Here is a 20,295-nt window from a genome sequence, read left to right on the forward strand (position 1 = left end):
AAGACAAGGAGGCTGCTGCTAGTGGCAGAGGAATTGGCCCCAGGGCAGGGACATGTGGTAGGCTTGTGACCATGGCACACATGCTGGAGCCGCTAACAGCAAGGAAATTTTTAAACAAAAAAAAGTATTTTTCCCACTCCTTTGAATATTTTTTCTTTGCTCCTCTTGATAACCCACCTCAGAATATAAAAGACATAATAGATGTTTTAATTTTTACATCCTTTCCGGCTGGGAAAGTGTCCAGAATAAGATCCAAACAAAACAAATTAAATAATTTTGCACACGCAATTATAGAACAGAAGCAGTGCTCTCCTAAAACAGGCAATCAAAGACAAAGCTGTGTTTTATTTGACAATAAACCTTGTGTTTGGCACTGCAGTCTCCAACCTAGTAAATCTATAAAAAATGTTGCTGTCTGTTTCCCCATCTCTTTAAGTATTGAATAATAAAGAACTCTACAAATTTTTATTCAAGACTTTTTTTTGAAGCCTCCGAAACAATGCTGTTTTCAAGATAAGGCTAGAGAAACCTCACATAATAGAGTTGCTTCCTGTAGACGAAGACCCGCAGAGGATCAGAAAGGGAGCATTTCTTTAATTGCTTTAATGCTTTCCTCACTGAAGCTCAAGTATACACTTTTTCCTGGAGAAGCTGCTTTAGTATTAACTGTGCCTTTTAAATTTGGGGGCAGGAAATGCAATGCATTTTTGAATCCTTTCTTTGATCTAGCAGCTTTCGTTTTAAGATCCACGTTCTGAACTTGCTGCCATAGGAATGGCTGGGCTTGTGCTTTGAAGTCAGGCCCTTGAGGGATCAGGTCTGTGCTCCTTGCATCCTCATCCTGGGGACCTAGGGATGCTCACAGGTTCCCTGAGACTCATGTTCTCTTAGAGAAATGGGCACTGAGAGCTCACCTCCCAGGGTGGAGTCAAAATGATGTGTGGCGTGGGTCGTCTGCCAGTGATGCACTCGTGCATAGGGCAGGTCACAGTTGTAGAGATTCTGAGTGCCCATTGCTCCTTGGTAGATAGTTCCTTTTAGGATGCAGAATGCTGTCCAGCCTATGTAAAGCAAGAGGCCGGTGATAAAATGACCACCAAGCCCTGAAGTATTCTGTAACCCTCCCTCCAGGCCAAACTATTTGAATCTATATAAAGTAATCTGTAAGCAGCCTTACAAACAAACTAACCTCTGAATCTCAAGGTCAGCCTGCTGACTGAAGCCTAAGGCTTTTTCTCCAGGTGGTTTGCCAGACAAGTTTGTAGGCTGATGGGATTCTTTCTTCTCCTCCAAATCTGGCCCCTGGGAAGCCCACTTGCCTACTGGCTTCTGCAGGTGCGTGAGGGCCCTGCCTTGAGTTCAGGTTCCTGAGCAGAGGCCCTGGTTGTTATCTCTTAGGTACGTTTCTGTATCCCATCTTTGGTTCTTATAAAAATCCTCTGGAGATGCTGCCTTGCTGGGCAGGGTTGAGGCTTTGTGTGGCGGACTTGTGATTTATAGTGTTATAGCTCTTAGTGGTTTAACGGGATCAGGCCAAGAAGAATGGAGAATGCACCTGGAGGTTGGAGGCAGTATAATTTTATTATGCCGGTGGACCAGTCAGGGATTTCTCCACAAAGTAATCAGACCCGAGCTGGCAGTGAACAAGGTTTATAGGGAGCAAGAGAAGAGGGGCGTGGGATACAGAAGCAAGGCACTTAACATCAGTTCATTGGTTGAGGAAGTTACATTCCGTTTACATGATTGGATAGAAAAGTACACAGGAGTTCATCTCATTTACATATGGTGGGAAAGTAGGGATTACATCATCTTGAGGATACAGACATTTACTGAGAACAAAAGACAGTGAAGGAAGATCTGTGTTAGGTGTGGGAGGGGTATGAGCTGGGAGTGGCTCTTTGTCAGTTAGGTCAGCTGGTCGCAGGAAAAACTTTTTGCTCAGAAATCATTTTTCTGATTCAGCTTCAGTCTTGAAGTTTTATCTGTAGGGCACATTCCCCGGAATGCTCTCTGCCTGGGAGTCTGTAGCAGGGGCCTCGAGCTTGCCCAGGCTGGGCCAGGGCATGGGGCAGGGTTGTCCTCTGAGCAGAGCCCTGTGTTCAGGAAGAGTGCCTTGTCCTTGAAGTCCCGAAGGCCAGCAGTAGACCTTTCACAGTGTCCTGCATTTTCCCGGAGCAGCCCACCAGTCAACATGTCCTCTACTCAGGAAGGTCTCTGAGTATTTTCACAAGATTGAGGCCAAGGAGGAAAGATGGGGCTGCTTTGGGAGCTTCTGTGTTAACATCTGGCAGCTGTCATCCCTCAAGATAAGTTTTCTTAGTAGAACAATAGGCAAGCTTCATCAAAGTCGAAAAATAGGTGTGCACTGAAATAAACACATGACATTACTCTCAATTAAATTTGGAAAACAGAAAAATACCAAACACCTTAAGTAATAATTACTAAATTTTGAAAAAGCAGCATGAAATTAGATAATTATAGAAACCAACACATATGGAGAAAATATAACCAAACATGTAAAAACTGTCAATTTTTAAGAAATGTAATAACTCAAAAATTATTTGGAAAGACATTTCTCACGTGGCAAGTTTGAATAATAGAAAATCCATTTTAAAGAATCCAAGCATTCTATTTATGTCAATATATTTTGGGGATAGATAGTAGTCCACATGTTTTAAAAGATTTCTTGTTCCATGTGAACACCACAGAATTCTTCAAGAGCTCTTGCCTTTGCCTGGTTTGAGCCACGCAACATCTGTGGCCCTCAGTTTCTCTCTAGTGGAATCAAAAAGATCACCTGTGTGTCTCCCAGTCCCATCCAGCTCTAGGTGCCCTGGTCATGGACATGTTATGCCAATTGGCTCTCTCCCAGCTCCGAGTCCCTCCACATATTATAGGAAGGTGACGAGACTACTTCTGCTGTCCCACTGAAGCTGTGGCTGCCTGGGCCCTGTGTGCGCTCCCCTCCCCAGGAGGAGGCAGATCCATGGGATGGCCTCCTTCAGGTCTCTGTTCATCCATCTGTAGGCCTAGGAGATGGTTTCCTTCAAAGTATCTGCACTTTAAAAATCTGCCAATAACATTTCCCAGGGTTTACTTTTAATTCCAGCTGTAGCTAGACACAGATATTAAAATCAGTGCCAGTCTCAACAGAAATGATTCCTCAGTAATGCAGAAGATAGCCTTCATTTTAGAGTCGCTGCCTTGTAATGTCTGATCTGGAAAGAACATTTGTATTTCAGGTTCTCAAAACACTACAACATTGATAAAGACACTGCAGTGGATTACAATATGCTTTTGAAGAACCTCAGCATAAATAATGACCTGCATTTTAGATATTTTATGTCGAACCAAGGTAAGTCTTCGCTAAAGATCTTAGTATCCTTTGGCATGGTCATCCCTATTCTATGAGTCTTTCCTTAGATAATACTTTCAAATGTGGAAAATGGATCATCTACAAAGAGAGCTTTGGGATCATTAGTTATGAGAATCATGTAAGTGCTTAACAATAGAAAAAGCCTTGCGTCTCAGCACATCCTCATGGTAAAATGGACAGCTAGGAACAATGTGGTAACGATAATACAGGAAGTAAGTGTGAAATCAGTCCTTGATTGCAAAATGACCCAAATGAACTCACAGATTGTCTTTAAGTGATATCTGTCTGAGTATTGTTTGTTCTTCTTTCTGCTGCTTCTGTATTTTTGAAAATTTTTGATAATGGACACATATTCCTTTAATGGGGAAATCTTGATAAAAAAGGACAAGGAGTTGAGTAATTTACAATTATATCAGATATGTAAAGCCAGGTATCTACTCTTGAGAGGGAAAATCCCCACTGTGCCTTATCCCAGCCTTATTAATGTGATGCCCAGAGATGTCCAGCTGTTGGGTAGTTCTGGAGAGAAGTGGGGTCCAGTTCTTTGAGAGCGAATGTCTGAATAACACACTCTCCCTTCCCAGCCTCGGGTCAGTTTTCTGGCCTTAATCAGTTTTCCCCTTAGTGGTTTCTTGTCCCAAGGGTTTAGTCCCTATGACAGGGCATCATTGTCTGGTTTCAATTTAATTAAGTTCAGCAAACACTCATTGAGCAGCTTCTGTGATTCTCAGTTCCACCTCACCAGCAAGCTGAAAAATGACAGATTGTCTGGTTTCAGCCTGGTTTTGCTTATGGCAGACCCAAGGACTCCAGAGCTGCTCATGGCAGGCACTTTGCTAGGCATGTTCTGGTGTCATCTCTTGTCATTTTCCCTGCAGCCCTGCGACGAGCAAAAGATTGAAATAAACCATCAAACCAGCCTCACTAGCCAGAAATAACTGTCAGCATTATTCCTGGCATTGTCCCATGCATGCATATGGAAAGGAAAGATAGAGAGAAGGAAATCCATTTGTAAAATGGGGTCATGTGGATGCTATTTTATATAAGAACTTACTTAGAGTGTATCAGAGGAATAGAAATTGCAGTGAAACTCAAGAAAATGATGAATACATTTTGGCTGGATACAATATCCACAAGTTATCCGTCTCCCTTTCAGACTTTGATCCACAGCTTGCTAGTACTGAGTTTGGGTGCTAAGTCTGAGGACTGCTTAATTTTCTCCCTTTTTGGTGATTGGCTTCATGTAGCTCGCTGCTGAAAGGACTTTTTTCCTCTAGCCTAGCTAAGACGTGTCTTAGTGCCGTGTCTTCTACATCAACTTCTGCAGTATATTTCCATGATTCCGTCAATTCTTCTCTTCATGTTAAGATCTTAAAAATAATATTATGTATCTTTTTTCTTTTTTGTACCGGGGACTGAACTCGGGTTCTTCTGCTTTTGGGGCAGGCAGCGGAACCACTGAGCTAAATCCCTGGCAATATTGTGTATTTTTTTTAAGACATTTCCCATTTTCTTTTTCTCTTTTCTTTCTTTTTTTTCGGTACCGGGGATCGAACTTGGGTCCTTGTGCTTGCGAGGCAAGCGGTGGAACCACTGAGCTAAATCCCTGGCCCCCGTTTTCCAGATTCTTAACTTCAGGGATTCAAATCATCCTTCTCTTGGACTGTCTTTGTTCTCCATAGCTATTAAATGCTCTCCAAGCCCTTTATTCTGTTCCCTCTGTATGCACAATGATCATCTTCGATCTCTATTTATACCTGCAGTTTGATTTTCACCAGTATCTGTTCTATTCTTTGTCACTTCTAATTTACCTATGAGATCCATTATGTTCTTTTAGGTCTATTATATTGTTTACCATCTCATCTTACTGTTTTCTCGTCTGTCACTGAGCTCTTGTTTTACTGAATTCATGTTCTTAGTAAGATATTCTGTAATTTTAAAAAAATAACCTTGACATACATTTTCTTCCAATGTGAAGTCTTTGCCTTTTCCTCTTCTTTATCTAGCCTCCTTTCTCTTTTTTTTTCTTGTAGAGTTTGCATTAATTTCAAGAAATTTGGGTAAGTTGAGCATTTTCTGGTCTGTTTTAATTTTTGTATTGACCTTTTATTTCCTTTTTTTTTTTGGTACCGGGGATCGAACTCGAGTCCTTGCGCTTGCGCAGCAGGCAGCAAAACCACTGAGCTAAATCCCCGGCCCCACCTTTTATTTCTTATTACATATTTTTTCACTTGTTCCGCGGTTCAGATATACACCTTTAATAGACGAGAATTGACCTTTAGATACTATTATTCTAACTCCATGAAGTGTGAGAACTGCACAGCAGAATTTTCTCACTTCTCCCTTCCTTGTGTTGTCCTACAACGCTGTGGCTTCCATTGTTACAACCGCTGAGGTTTCTTGTCTGTTCATTCATTAAGAGTATCTATTCTCAAACACCACTATTTGAAAAATTTAAGAATATTACAATGCTTTAAGCTTTTTATCTGCTAATTCCAACGTTTTGATGGTCTCAGAGTCTGGTCTTTATTGATCCCCTCCTTTTCTTTCTTGAATGTAGAGCACAGTTTCCTGTTTTGGTAAATTTTGCATTGTTACAGACTATGGATTCTTTTATGCTCCTCTGCAAATTTTAATTTTGGGGGCTTTGCTTTAGTAGTCAGTTCTCTTGGCTGTGTTGGAACGGACCGTCCTCCCTGAGGGGTAGCACCTGGAATCTGTGCACCGCTGTCTCATCCTTCGCGCAGCAACTTGGCCCTCTGTTCTGCACATCCAAATTCAAAAGTTGGCCAGAGATTTGGCCATGGTTTATCCACACACTCTGAGGATTCCCTCTCTGCCTCTTCTCTCCCTCCAGCTGCTGTGGCAGTCCTGAGCTGTTTTCTGATTCCTGAACCCCACAAGATCCCGGGTTTACATCCAAATTCTAGCCACTGAGCAGGGTTCCAGCTGGGGCCTGCCCTTGGGTACCAGGCCAAGCTGCCTGGGATGCCATTTTTCCAATGTCAGCTTCGCTTGGTGTCTGCTTTCAGCTGGTCCCCAGCGCCTTCAGATAGTTTTGTTTATATTTTTCCTGGAGTTTATAATTGTTATCTGCTGGGAGTGTTGGTTTAATATGAGCTAATCCACCATAATTGGAAGCAAAATTTTCTGGCTGCTCATATTAAGTGTTGTTTGCTTTTTTATATACATGTAATTTTTACTGTTTTTCCCCTCTTGCTTATTTCATTAGGTGTTGTAAGAAAGTCAGTTTTATAATACTATTTCAATTTACCATGGAAAGCTCTCTCACTTCTTGCTCTGCATTTTATCAGTAATTGGCGGCAGGTTTTCTCTATTGATGATACATAAAGTATTGTCACATCTCACATTGAAAGGTGTCTTTGATTTGATCAAATACAGGATACATATCTAGTCTCCTGTATATTTCTGAATGTGTTCCTTATGAAGTGTGATCAAAATACATGGTGAATGTTTAAAATATAATTACAATAAAAGACATATTTCCATTAATCCCCCTCAGAATCCTCCCTTACTTCAAACACATTTATCCCATGGTTCTTGCCACTTCCTGAAGCAGTTCTGAAAGTCGTCATTTGTGTCTTTAAGAGATACGATCAAAAATATGGTGAATGCAGCTCTTGTGTGCCATCAAGAGGAAATACAGACTTGTGAAAACATGACGCTGCATCCTCATCCACCTTATTCACTGGATCTAGCACTGTGTGACTTCTGACTCTTCCGTAAAGGCAAAAGAACCACAAAAGGGGAACACTTTGAATCGATTCAAGACATAGAGATAGCTGTGACAGTGCAACTAAAGACAATCATGAAAGACGACTTCCGAAAGTGCTTCAGCAGGTGGAAAGAATGATGGGATAAATGGATTGGAAGTGATGGGGTGGATTGTGAAAGAGTTAATGGCAACCTGTCTTTTACTTTTCTTAATTTTTAAAAAATTAAATATTCACCATAATTTTCCCTTCACACCTCGCATATTCCTCTTCCCACAGTGCTAGCTGGATTCCCGTTGCTGCCTCCCAGCTGGTCTCCTGGTCCCCTGCACTACCCCATTCCAGTCTGCTCATTTTCTCTCTGAACTCGTAGTCTCTAACTTCTGTAGTTGAAATTCAAACATTTCCGTTAGCGGCCAGACCTTTTGGTGAATGTTCTAGATTAAAGATGGAGCACTTTGGGGCTGGGGAAGGTTCCATTACAGCTGTAGCCTGAGGCTTTGGACACCCAGGCCAGAGGCTGGGCAGCAGCAAGAAAGGACACATCTCCAGGGCCAGCTGCTCAGCTCCTACTACCTTCCAATCAGCACTGCATCCTCAGCCCCACAGGGGGAATCTCAGTATCCACAGAGCATCTAGGTTAGATTGTTATGGAAATCATTTTATTTGGATGTTGGATTGACTAATTTGAATTCTCACCTAATTTGTTTTGGGAAAAACCAGGGAATCCAGGCAGGTCCCAGAGAGAGGAGAGAAGAGAGCCCAAGGTCAGTCTCAGGTTGGGGTTTATCTTCTAGTTCTTCCTGCTCACATTGTTCAGAAGTGGGTCTTGCCATCTCCTGACTCAGTTTCCACAGAACAGCCACATAGTAGTGGAGATCTCTGTCATGTTTGCTCAGTGGCTTCTGTCCATCCTTTTGTGTCCTCAGCCCATGGTGATTAGAAGCTTGGTTTCTGGTGTGTTCCTTTGGAAATGCTCATGGAAACGATATCCTCTGATTTCTTATTCATAAGTTTGTGGCCTTAACAGTTGAAAAATCAAAAATTTCTAGATATAAAATCCTTGGTTCCATTTTTCTTGAGTATCTTAAATATCTTTATGCATTGTCTGATGACATGAAGTTTTGCTGAGGAAAACTGGTGACAATTTAATTTATTTCCCTATCTGTAGCTTGATCTTTTTGCCTAGATGTCCAGAGATCTTTTAAAAATCTAAAACCTGATAATTTTGCTGGACTATGCCATGATATTTTTAGATACTCGTAATTGATTTCCTGAGTATGCTATTACTATTTAAATTTGCAGATGTGAGGCTCTTTTATTTCAGGAAAACTTCTTGAATTTATAATTTTTAGTATTTGTTCTATTCCATTGTTTAATTTTCTTCTCAGCTATTCATATTACATATATCTTGGGTCTTTTTTTCATTTCTTCTTTTCTGGATGGTTGCTGTCTCATGAATCTCCTTTCTTTATTCCTCCTTCCTTTCCTTCTTCTCTCCTTTCCTTCCTTCCCTATTTTCCTCCCTTCTTTCTTTCCTTCCTATTTGCTTACTTGATATAATTTGCATTTCACGTATACTACTATCATATTTATTTACTCCTGGGTTCCTTTAGTCTTCCTTTCTGAAATGATTTATTTCCAGCTTTATTGAGATATAATTGACAAATAAAAATTATATATATTTAAGGTATATAATACTATGATTGGAGGGCCAGGGATTTAGCTCAGTGGTTCCGGCACCTGCCTTGTAAGCGTAAGGTCCCGAATTCGATCCCCGGTACCAAAAAAACCAACCCCCCCCCCCATGATTGGATACATGTATGCACTGTGAAGTGATTACCATAATCAAGTTAATTAGCACACCTAGCTCCTTTTTTGGTGTGTGGTGAGAACACTTCATAGTTACTCTCTTTCATATTGTCATATTGTCAACCATAGTCCAATTTCATGGTGACTATGGTTAATGATACTGTACTGCATACTGGAAATGATTTTATTTTTTTCTAATTTGCTCCTGACTTCTACCATCTAATTTCTGAGTTTCCTCACTGTGGTTGGTATTATCCTTCCATGTCTTCTATCACTAAGGAATTTCTTATTAATCAATCCATAGCCCATGTTGGTTGGATGTCTACCACATCCAAGCAGGCCCAGCCCATGAGCCCATCCAGGATGCACCCAACCACTGCAAGCTTTGGATCCCTCCACACCACTGGGATCAGCAAGAACCCTTCATAGAGAGAGGCTGGGGTAGAACTCATGGTATGGCATTTGCTCAGTAACACCGGGCCTGGGTTCCAACCCCAGTATTAAAAAAAAAAAAAAAAAAGAAAGAATCCTTCAGAAGAAGTCTTAGGAAAACCTGGGGTGGTGGGAATTCCTAGAATATGAGGATGGTAAGACTGTGATAAGATGCAGTCACTGAAGATGCTGTGACTGTCCTCCCCTCCAGCATGGACACCATGAGTTCCTGGACAGTGTGCTGCCCATGAGCCGCCCTCCCACTCTACCCATCAGTCCACATGCCTGGAGCTGGGCATGCTGTGTGTGTGTGTGTGTTCCTGGTTAAAGAACAGGATGAAGTATCTGGAAGCCCAGCCTGGAGACCCTGGGAACTTGACCAGCAGGAGCCTGAGTGGTGACTTGGCCTCCTGTCTTCCCACGAGGTCTCTTGTGGGCCCGGGCACTCTGAGATCCCGGCTTCCAAATGCTGCCATCCTTGAGGCCAAAGCGTTGCACACCAGGCTCCAAAGGACAGGTATTGTGTCAAGCCTGTCTTTTATTTTTACTTTTTATTGTTTGTGGAGATAGGAAATGGAATTCCACATGACTGGCAGTTTGTTAGCTGCAGCAGGATGAAGTGTGCTTCATTTGGCTGGAGCTTATTTGCAGACATTTTAGGAAATAAATCTGGGAAAGCATTTGTGACTCTTTGCGGTCGGCTTTGAGAAAGAAGATGGCTATATTTTAGATTTATTTTATTTCCTTTTGTTATGAAAGTAATACACATTTGTTTGACACAAGCTGGAAAACACAAAATAACAAGCTTCTGTAATTCTACCTCCAGAATCCTACCAAGGTGTTCTTTCCGGCATGGGAGGACCCTGATGCATGCATAGATGTATGGAGAGGTTGGAGAAGATACAACATCAGCATTAAAATGAAAATTATGTTAATTGTCCTTTTATCAATCCTGAAGTAATATATAGCTAGGAAACATTTCCACACTCATTAATTTAGACATGCATCTTTTCTTTTAACATCTATGTATTATTTCATAGGCTTGATGGCCACTAATTTATAAAACTCATCCTCTGTTAATAAGCATTTAGAGTGTTTCTGTTTATTCCCTTGTAAACAGTACAAAAATGTTCTTATCCAGATGCCTTTATTGAGTGGCCCTATTATTCCATGAGTATAAAGTATTAAAAAAAGATTTAAGAATATGAAGTGTGAGGTTTCTTTATGTACAAGCCAGAGCTGCTTATTACCATTCTCTTTAATCTTTTATTATTTGACAAGCAGAAAAAAATGTTAACTTGTTTTAATTAGGCTTTAAAAATTATCAATAAATTGGAGCAGTTTTCATACACTTATTGGATTTTTAAAAAGTTATCTGTCTCTAACATAAATATTCTATTGGGTATTTATATCAATCTTATTGATTCATAGGAGCTAATCATGTATTACGAACGTTGATGTGTATTTCTTGAGTATATTAGCAATAGTTTTCCCCACTCATTTTTCTTTCACTGTTATTTGTGCAAATTTTAACCAAACAAAATTAAATAGTATGTGTACTGTCAGACCCCCCTATTAGTTAAATGATTTCTGGGTTTACTGTTTTCCTTGGAAAGTTCTTCCCTCAGGTAGATTGTGTAATATGTAATAGTCATCATAATTTTCTTCTACTACTTTTATGGTTTTATTATTCTTTTTGGTGTATATTTCATTCTATCTAGGGTATATCCTAGAATGATAGTGCATAAAAGACCAATTTTATTTTTTTCCAAAATGTTCATCCAATTATTTATTTATTTATTTATTTATTTCTGGTTTTTGAGACAGAATCTCCCTATGTAGTTCAAGCTGGCCTTGAACTCACTAGGTATCCCAGGTTGGTCTCAAACTCAAAGCAATCCTCTTGCCTCAGCCTCCTCAGTGCTGGGATTATAGGCATATGCCACCACGCCTACTGCATCCAATTATTTCAAAGAATTTATTAGATAGTTCATCCTTTTCTTGGTTTATTCAAGCCTTAATTTTTTACCAAACAGGTGATGATTAAAAGGAAATGGTATTTCCGTGTATCTTTGACAATGTGAACAAACTATTTTGTTTTCATAGAGGTCTCACCAGAGAATCAACAAGCCAAAACTTTCAAGAGAGAGCATTTGCTCAATTCTGCACCATCCAAAGAAAGCTGGAACAACTGCTCTTTAGATGACGTTGAAAAGGTCTTCTGCCAAGAGGTAAAATGTTTTCCTAAAGCATTTTTATCAAAAGTGTGAACAGAGCCAACTGGGCAACTGTGACAAACTCTTAGGTCTAGATAATATTTCTAAAATATGCTTTGATCCTACCTACATCTCAAACTGAGAGACCTCTTTCCTCTCCCAATAACAGTGATGCACTGATAACAGTAGCAATGAGAAGTTGTTAAATATACCTCTGCACCACACAATACTAACTCTAATAAGAAATATATAAATCTTATATAATGTCATGATACAACTTAGTTGATTAACATGAAAGAAAACTTGAATAAATGAAGAAGTCTTTTCTACTTGTTGGACTGGAAGATTTGATATTAATGGCTGCTTTCCCTATATGTGGATATATGTTCCTTTTCAAAAATTACAATAGTGGACTTATCCTACCATATATAAAATATTTTAAAAAGTATAATAATTTAGGCAGTGTGGCGCTAGAACAGCAATGTATATTCAAACTGATTTAAAAGAATACTTAGATAATGGATCAATGTATCTATGTGAAGTTAGTATATTATCTGAGTCATTTTAATACAATATCGTGGGGGTAGAGAGTAGATTTTTCAGTAGTTATTATTGAGATAATTCATAAGCCATACTTTTATTGGGGGAGCTTATAACCATTTACTCTTTTAACAAAAATAAATTCTGAATGCATCAACTATTTAAATCTAAAAAAATAATATGAGTGATTTTTTTATGGTTCTGAATTATGCTAGGCAAGCACTCTGCCACTGAGCTCTACCCCAAACCAGGGTGAAAAATTTTAAATCTTAAAGTCTTTGAAGCATAAAGTTTGACTACATGACAGTAAAAAGATTTTGAACACCAAAACTTTACATAAACATATGATCAACTTTATAAAATATGTGAAACATAAATGACAAATAATAACTGTTCCTTACATCCAGCTTTTACAGAGTATTAATAGAAAATTTCCAATGAGGAATAAACTAAGACAATCAGTGGTGGTGAGGCTATTAGAGAAACAAACACTTTAATATCTGTGGGTAGACTGGTAAAATTTGCCTACTCTAGTCGATGTTGATTAACAGCTTTATTGTTTTTATACAAACATGACCATTACAAAATGCATGACCATTACAAAAAATATAAGCAATTCTGAAAAGCACAAAGAAGAAAGTATTAAATTATTCACAGTCCACTACTCAGAAACAGTCAAAGGCAGGATTTCATGAACATAATTGTACGTTGAACATAATTTCTTTATTCAGGCATGGAAGGATAGGCTACGTCCATGGGTGGGTAGGTGAGTGGACAGACAGATAGAAGTAATCATTTATTTACCTTTTTTACTGAGTAAAATTGGAAAATAAAATCATATCTATTTAAGGTGTACAACATCATGTTTTGAGATACAGGCACAGTGTGCCGTGATTACTACAATCAAGCTAATTAACATATTTATCACCTCACATAGCAATTCTTAACTTCCTCTGCTGAGAGACATTTTATAGTAGCACCAGTCAAAAAATACTCTTAAATAAAAAGAAAAATGTACTCGGCATCTCAGTCCCAGAGGCAGATTAAAACAGTTACATGAACACCATTCTAGATGGTTTCTTGATTCTCTCTAGATTAACGTATATCTGAAAATAAAAAATTGTCCATGCCATGTATACTGTTTGGTAACCTAATGGGGGGTAGTGGACACTTTTTCACCTCAATAGATTTATGTCAACATCATGATCTCTTAATGATTATAATTAAAACTTTTTTCCATCCCCCAATAGCATCCCTTATACCCTCCCACTCTTATTCCCTTTTTCTTGTCTGAAATAATCTCCCTTCTAACTCTATGTTTCTTTTTTAGATTCCACATATTAGGGAAAATGTAATCGTTGTCTTTCCAAGTCTGGCTTATTTCACTTCACTTGGTGAGCTCCAGGTCCATCTGTTTTTCTGCTAATGACACAATTTCATTCTTCTTGAAGGCTGAATAGTACTCTGTTGTGAATATGTAGCACATTTTCTTTGTCCCTTTGTCTTTGGATGGGCACTGAGGCTGGTTCCTTATCTTGGCTAATGTGAATTGTGCTGCAGTAATTGTGGGCTTTAATTGCTTTGGGCATACACCAAGGAGTGGGGTAGCTGGGTCATACGGTAGTTCTAGTTTTAGTTTTTGGAGGAACCCCGTACGGATTTCCATAGTGACTCTACTAATTTATATTCCCACCAGCAGTGTAGAGGGCTGCTTTTCTCCACAGCCTCACCAGCATTTATTGTTTTGTTTTGTTTGTTTGTTTGTTTGTTTATTTATTTAGATACCAGGGATCAAACTCAGGACCTTGCGTTTGCCAGGCAGGTGCTGGTGCCACTGAGCTAAATCCCCAGCCCCATTTATTATTTTTTATACTCTTGGTGACAGCCATTCTGACTGGGGAGAAATGGAATCTTAGTTTTGATTTGCAGTTCCCTAAAGGCTAAAGATGTTGAACACTTTTTCATATACATATTGGCCACCTGTACTTGTTCTTTAGAAAAATGTTTGCTCAATTAATTTGCCCACTTATTGTTGGACTGTTCGATTTTGAGATCTTTACATATTTAAAATATTAATTCTCTCTCAGAAGAGTAGCTGACAAACACTTTCTCCCATTCTCTAGGCTGTCTCTTCACTCTGTCTTTTGTTTCCCTTGCTGTACAGAACCTTTTTTAATTTGCTGCAGTCCCAGTTGCCGATCTTTGCTATTATTTCTTGTGCTATCGGAAGTCTTTGCCTGTCCCTATGGCTTCAAGTGTTTCCATTATATCTTCTTCTATCAGTTTCAAAGTTTCCATCTTAGACCTAGGCCTTTGATTGTTGTATAGAGTGAGAGATAGGGATCTAATTTCAATCTTCTACTTTTTTTTTTTTTTTTTTGGTACTGGGGATCAAACTCAGGACCTTGTGCTTGCAAAGCAGGTGGTGGAACCACTGAGCTAAATTCCCAGCCCTCAATCTTCAACATATAGATATCCAGGTTTCCCAGCACCATTGGTGAAAGAGGCTGTCTTTTTTCTAACATATGTTTTTGGTTCCTTTATCTAGAATCAGATAGCTAGAGCTACATGGGTTTGTTTCTGTGTCCTCTACTGTATTCCATTGGTCTAAATGGCTTTTTTTTTTGGTACTGGGGATCAAACTCAAGATTTTATGCTTGCAAGGCAGACACGGCGCCACTGAGCTAAATCCTTGGCCCCCATATATAGCAATTTTGGTGCCAGTACTATGCTGCTTTTGTTACTATGTGTTTGTGATATAATTTAAAATTGGGTCTCGCTATGTAGTTCAGGCAGGACTTGAAGTTGCTATGTAGCCCAGGATGGCTTTAAACCAACTGTGCAAGCCACTGGTTTTAATGTTGATTTTGTATAGAAATAATTTTATTTTATTCTTTCTTTTTTGGTACCAGGGATCGGACTCAGGACCTTGTGCTCTCAAGGCAGGCAGGGGAAAATCCCTGGCCCACAGAAATAATTTTATAAGAAAAAGATCATGCTCTTTAAAAAAATAAAACATATTTAATTGAAGTTTTCTTGGCATTTCCGGAAAAGCAAACATGATCATAATTAGCCCTCTTGAGTTTTCCCAGGAGCCAGACAGTGTCCGCTGTGTCTTCTGCAGTTCTGGGAGTCAGGCACTGTCGTCACCTCAGGGACGAAGTGCTCGATGACTTGCCTGTGAGCTCTGGAGCCAGGTTAAACAAGTCCACACAGTGTCACTCCAGCATCCTTGCCCGCAACCCCAGGCCACTGACCTCAGGTGAAAGCAAACATACTTCTGGACTTTGGATGAATATTTCTTTCTCATAAGGCGTATGAGGTCCCCAAAGGGGCATTAATGCAAGAGGTGAATTAAGAAAGCCACCAAGATGTGGTGAAGTGATACTGTTGTTTGTGTTTTTTTGGTACCAGGGATCGAACTCCGGTCCTTGAGCTTGCGCAGCAGGCAGCGAAACCACTGAGCTAAATCCTCAGCCCTAAGTGATACTGTTTTGACTGTGTCTCCACACCATACGGCAGGGCTGGCTCTGCCTGGAGCTCAGAGGTGCACCCTCCTGCCTTTCCCCGCCCCGCCCCTCCACTCAGTTTTTACTGTGTGTGGTTTGTTCTGAGTTTATGATGTTTACAATCTGTACAGTTACCATCATGCCTCCCAGCTGTTTTGCCTTTGCTCTATAGTTACACGGATGTAATGTACATCACTATAGTTCAAGGCTTACCACAGTTTATCCCTCTCCGAGGTCCTTATTTTGGTTTACTTTTTGGTTAGCTGGATTTCACTGTTAAGTAATTTCCCTAAGAAAGTCTCACTGGTGCTTTATTCCCTTAGCTTTTTCCTTACTAGACTATGTGCCTTTTGCTTTGGTATTTGAACAACTTGGCTGGGTAGATTTCTCTACCCCACTTCCTTTTCTTTCGAGTATAAATATCTCTTCTGCTGTCTTCAGACCCTGGATGTGGCTGTGAAGAACCTGGGGCCAACATGATTATTTTTCCCCTTGTAGCTTTTTCCTGCCTGGATGCCTGAAGTTTTGTTGTTTTTTTTTGTCTTGATCCTTGAAATTTAAAAAGCCAAACTAAGCTATGTCCGGACAAATTTGCCTGGAATATAGCATGTTCTCTAGATGTACAGGTGCACTTTTCCCTTCATCTCAGAGGAATTTCCAGTATCCTTCTGCTCAGATCACCTCCCCTGCCCCCCCTTCCCTTCCTCTCTTCCTCCTTCCATCTCTCCTTTCTTCGGTGCTACCCCAGCTGTCCTTGCACTGCCTCCTCTTTGTCTATCCTTGATAGCTGTCATCTGCTCTCAGATTGCTTTATTCATTTTGTCTTATTTTTCTGCCTTCGTTGAGATTCTTTCAAGCCATTTCTTTAATATTCAAATTCCACCCTTATCTCATATTCTTGCTGTTTATAATTTTATTACTTCCTGTAATGATGTTAGTTTTATTTTTTTATCTTCTAGCTCCGAAATACCCCTTCTCATCTCTTTTATTTTTTGTAATTTTCAAGACTTTATTTTAATGAATTCATATTTTTATTTAGTTCATTTTTATGGCCTCAAACGTTTGCAGGGGATTTTGTTTCATGTTTCCTTACAGCATGAGTTCTTTGTTTCTTGCTTGATTGGTTGTTTCCTTCCTCCTTTCCCTCCTTGCTTTTTTCCTTCTTTTCTCTCTTCCTTTCTTCCTCCTCTATAGTAAGTTTGCATAGTTGTAAAACCATTTATTTTCATTCTGTTTGTACTCAGGATGAGGTTCATCTGCATTATGGATATCGCTGTATTGTCATTTTCACTGCTGTAATTTTCTGCTATCTGAATGCTACGTAAGCCCTTGGTCCTCCTGTGGATGGACATTTGGATTGCTCCTTGTTTTGTGCTAATCCAATCAATGTCACCTTAAGAGCTTGTGTAGGTGGCTTCTGGGAATTATGCTTAGTAGCCAGTAGAGAACATGGTTCTCTTCTCTAATTGGCAATGTCAAATTGTTTTCCCATTATCAGTTTCCACTCCCACCAAAAGCACACAGGAGCCCCTGTTGTCCGGGATGCTCACCAACACTTGACATGGTTAGACTTTTAAACTCTGGCCAGTCCAATGCCTGTAGTGTCTCAGCTATGATTTCACCATTCATTTTCCTTTTTACCAGTGCATTGAATGGCTTCTTATAAATTGCAACCTTTATTTAGAACATCTTTGATGAAAATATATCCACTTCTAACATGTTTGTGGAGTGTTTCCCATGTGCCAAAATTGTGCTCCTTCTGGATGATTAATGGTGAGCCAAACAGGCAGAATGGCTGTACCCAGGGAGCTTACATGGCCTTACATCAAGTAGGGAGATGTGAATGAAACACACATGCCTAAATACAACCTGTTGAGGGTTATGGCAGAAAAGGACAAGGTGTTAAGAGAGAATACCCATGGTGGTCTCACTTAGGTAAGAATCCAGGAAACGCTGATAAAGACAGATGCATAAACATTGCAGTGGGCAGACCTTTGGCTTGTCCATCAGTAATATGATGGCACGCCATTGATCACCTAAGAGAATAATGTAGATGCATACTTGTTCTTATGAAAAAAAATCACAAGACATAATGTTAAATGAAGAAAGCATTTGTCAAACCTGAAAGTGTAGCATGATTTCATTTTCATAAAATTACCTACGTTATTACTATCACACCTGGAGCATTGGGAACACTGTATGGGAAACTGTGGTTGGTGAGACTTCCAGGTATGTTTATTTCCTCTCTTTATACTCTGCTGAGTTGCTTCCATTTTTACTTTCTGTGTAAACAGTAACAGAAAATTCCTAAAAGGTTACATACACCATCAAGAGTTTGTTTCTGTTTCATTCCTTGCTCTTTTTCTAAAAGTTCTTGGTCATGTCAGAAACACACTACTGGAAAAAAAAAACTTACTGGGGACCAAATGTCATTAAGATATAAAAAATGGACTTCATGGATCCCATAAATACACAGAGATCCTGTTTCACATGGACTCTTGCTTCTCTCTGTGAGTTTTTCCCCAGGCAGTGAATCTAATACAGTCCACCTCCCTGCAGGAGAAATGAGCAAATTGAGCTGCATTTGGAATTAATTTTGTAAAATTTTCTAAGATGCATAGATCTTTTCTGAGAAACTTAAGTCTCTAAATATTTTTAAAGACTTCCATTTTAGATTCCAATATTCCTGTGCATATTAAGGATATTTTACTGAACCTGCTTCTTATTCCTTTAGTTGATGAAGTCTCCATGTTCCGGCAGATTTTTAAGAAAGTCTTAATCACCCACCAAGTGGGTGGTTATTTTGTTTGTCTTCTTATCTAAATTAGCAGGAAAAAAGGAATTCAGGTGAAGGGGGATGGTGGAAAATATTGGAGAATATTGTTATTACTCAATAATAAACAGCAGGAAAGCCTTTAGAATGAAAACCAATTTCACAGTATTTTTATGAGTCATAAAAATCAGTGGTTAACCTACTTCACTGCGGTTTAGGAGTCTCCAAAACAAAGCTCATTTACCCAAGTTTTTTGCAAAAAAAAAAATTAAGGAAGAATGATTAAAGAAATGGCGGAAGTGTACTATGTTTATGCAATCCTGATATTACCTTTCCTTACCATGAAATCAACTTCTATTTTTAATAAAATGTTGCCAGCATGTGTGTTTGATTGGCCTGACTTAATCAGGGTTGGCTTCACAGTAGGGAATGGCTTGAAGTATATTAAGAAAGATGTATCAAACTGGCAGATCCACCAAGTATTTTTAGTGCTGAAATTTGAGGTAGATCTATTGTATGTGCTGTTTTTCCCCGAGAAACTTGTCTACCTTGTCAACTGAGAAGCAGAGACTGGGAATGCTCTTTAGTAGTGAACTCATCAATTAAACATTTGAAGTTCAGTACATGCCATAGTAACCTTTTTGATCAGTTTTTGGAGAGGAAAATGTGAAGAGGTTTTGGTTAAAAAAATAATAATAAATGGTCGAATAGCTCCATCAAGTTGATTTTTATGAATGTAGCACTCTAATTTTAATTCATTGCAGTTCTCAAAGTCAGTTGATAAGATTGAAAAAGCCCTCAGTGCTGGGGACCCCTCCAGAGGTGGCTATGTCTCTTTGAATTATCTCAAGATTGTCCTTGACACCTTTGTCTACCGGCTACCAAGGAAAACTTTCCTCCAGTTAATGAAAAGGTAAGAGTCCCATTGTTTCCTTGACATCTTTTTCCCCAGACGTCAAACATGAGGATAAGGAAGAGCTTCATTTATATTTTATTAGTGTTTTAGGCTTTTTATTATTGAACATTTCAAACATATAGGAAAGTAAAGAGAATAATAGAAGGAATACGCTTGTGTCCCAGACGTCCTCCCATCCTGCCGGCGCTTCATCAACCCCACGTGGTTTTGAACCAAACATCAGACACCACAGTTTCTGTCTCTCAAAGATGCAAACTCTTTTTAAAAACAAGAAGATAATAGTATTTCCACATCGCATAGAATTATCAATACTATTAATAAATATGCAGCCAGGACTCACATATAACTTCTTGTCTCATGTTCTCTTTTATAATCTATGTGAAGTGCTCGCTTCGGCAGCACATATACTAAAAAAAATTGGAATGATATAATCTATGTGAATCAGAGCCAAATTAAGTCAGAACATTGCTTTTGGTCAATTTGCCATGATTCCTTTTTAACCTACAGGCTTCCTGTCCATTTTAATTTGGAAGTAATCTGGATTGTAGTAATGGGAGTTTCTTACAGTCTGGGTTTGACTACTACAACCCACAATGGCAGTTCATGCTTCTCGTCTCCTTCCCGCATCCCTTCCCTGAACTGATAGATACACAGACCCATGTCTGTGCTTCTGTCTATCTGTTTTGGGCAAGAATTCTCCACAGATGATACTCAACAGGAATGGCAGTCTCTCCTTTTGTAATGTTGACAACCACTGTTGATTGTACCTGGATCCATTGATTCACTAGAGATCCAAAGTCATGACATTCCGTGTCTGTCATTTCATCCTCAGTCACTGGTTGGAACACTTCTGTGATGGAAACTTCCTCTCAACAACTGTGTGGCAACAAAGGCACTGTTAGTGTAAGAAAGGCAGGAGAGCTTTGATTCTGTCCTCTCTTTTACTGCTTTTCAGAATTATCAACTGGTTCCCTAGCATTCTCCACA

At 39.4% G+C, this 20,295-nt stretch overlaps 1 protein-coding gene across 1 annotated transcript in view; it reads left to right on the plus strand.

Moving 5' to 3' along the window:
• Efcab6 (EF-hand calcium binding domain 6) overlaps positions 1–20,295 on the plus strand; it is a 237,435-nt gene that overhangs the window by 64,294 nt on the left and 152,846 nt on the right. Inside the window, 3 exon segments of the mRNA XM_087213738.1 lie at positions 3,243–3,355; positions 11,461–11,585; positions 19,157–19,305. Of these exon segments, the coding sequence (XP_087069864.1) occupies positions 3,243–3,355; positions 11,461–11,585; positions 19,157–19,305 (387 nt within the window).

This window comes from Heterocephalus glaber, unplaced genomic scaffold (assembly GCF_053883595.1).
Source record: "Heterocephalus glaber isolate CG9 unplaced genomic scaffold, H.glaber_assembly_v1.0 deba00001444, whole genome shotgun sequence".
Taxonomy (NCBI): Eukaryota; Metazoa; Chordata; class Mammalia; order Rodentia; family Bathyergidae; genus Heterocephalus; species Heterocephalus glaber.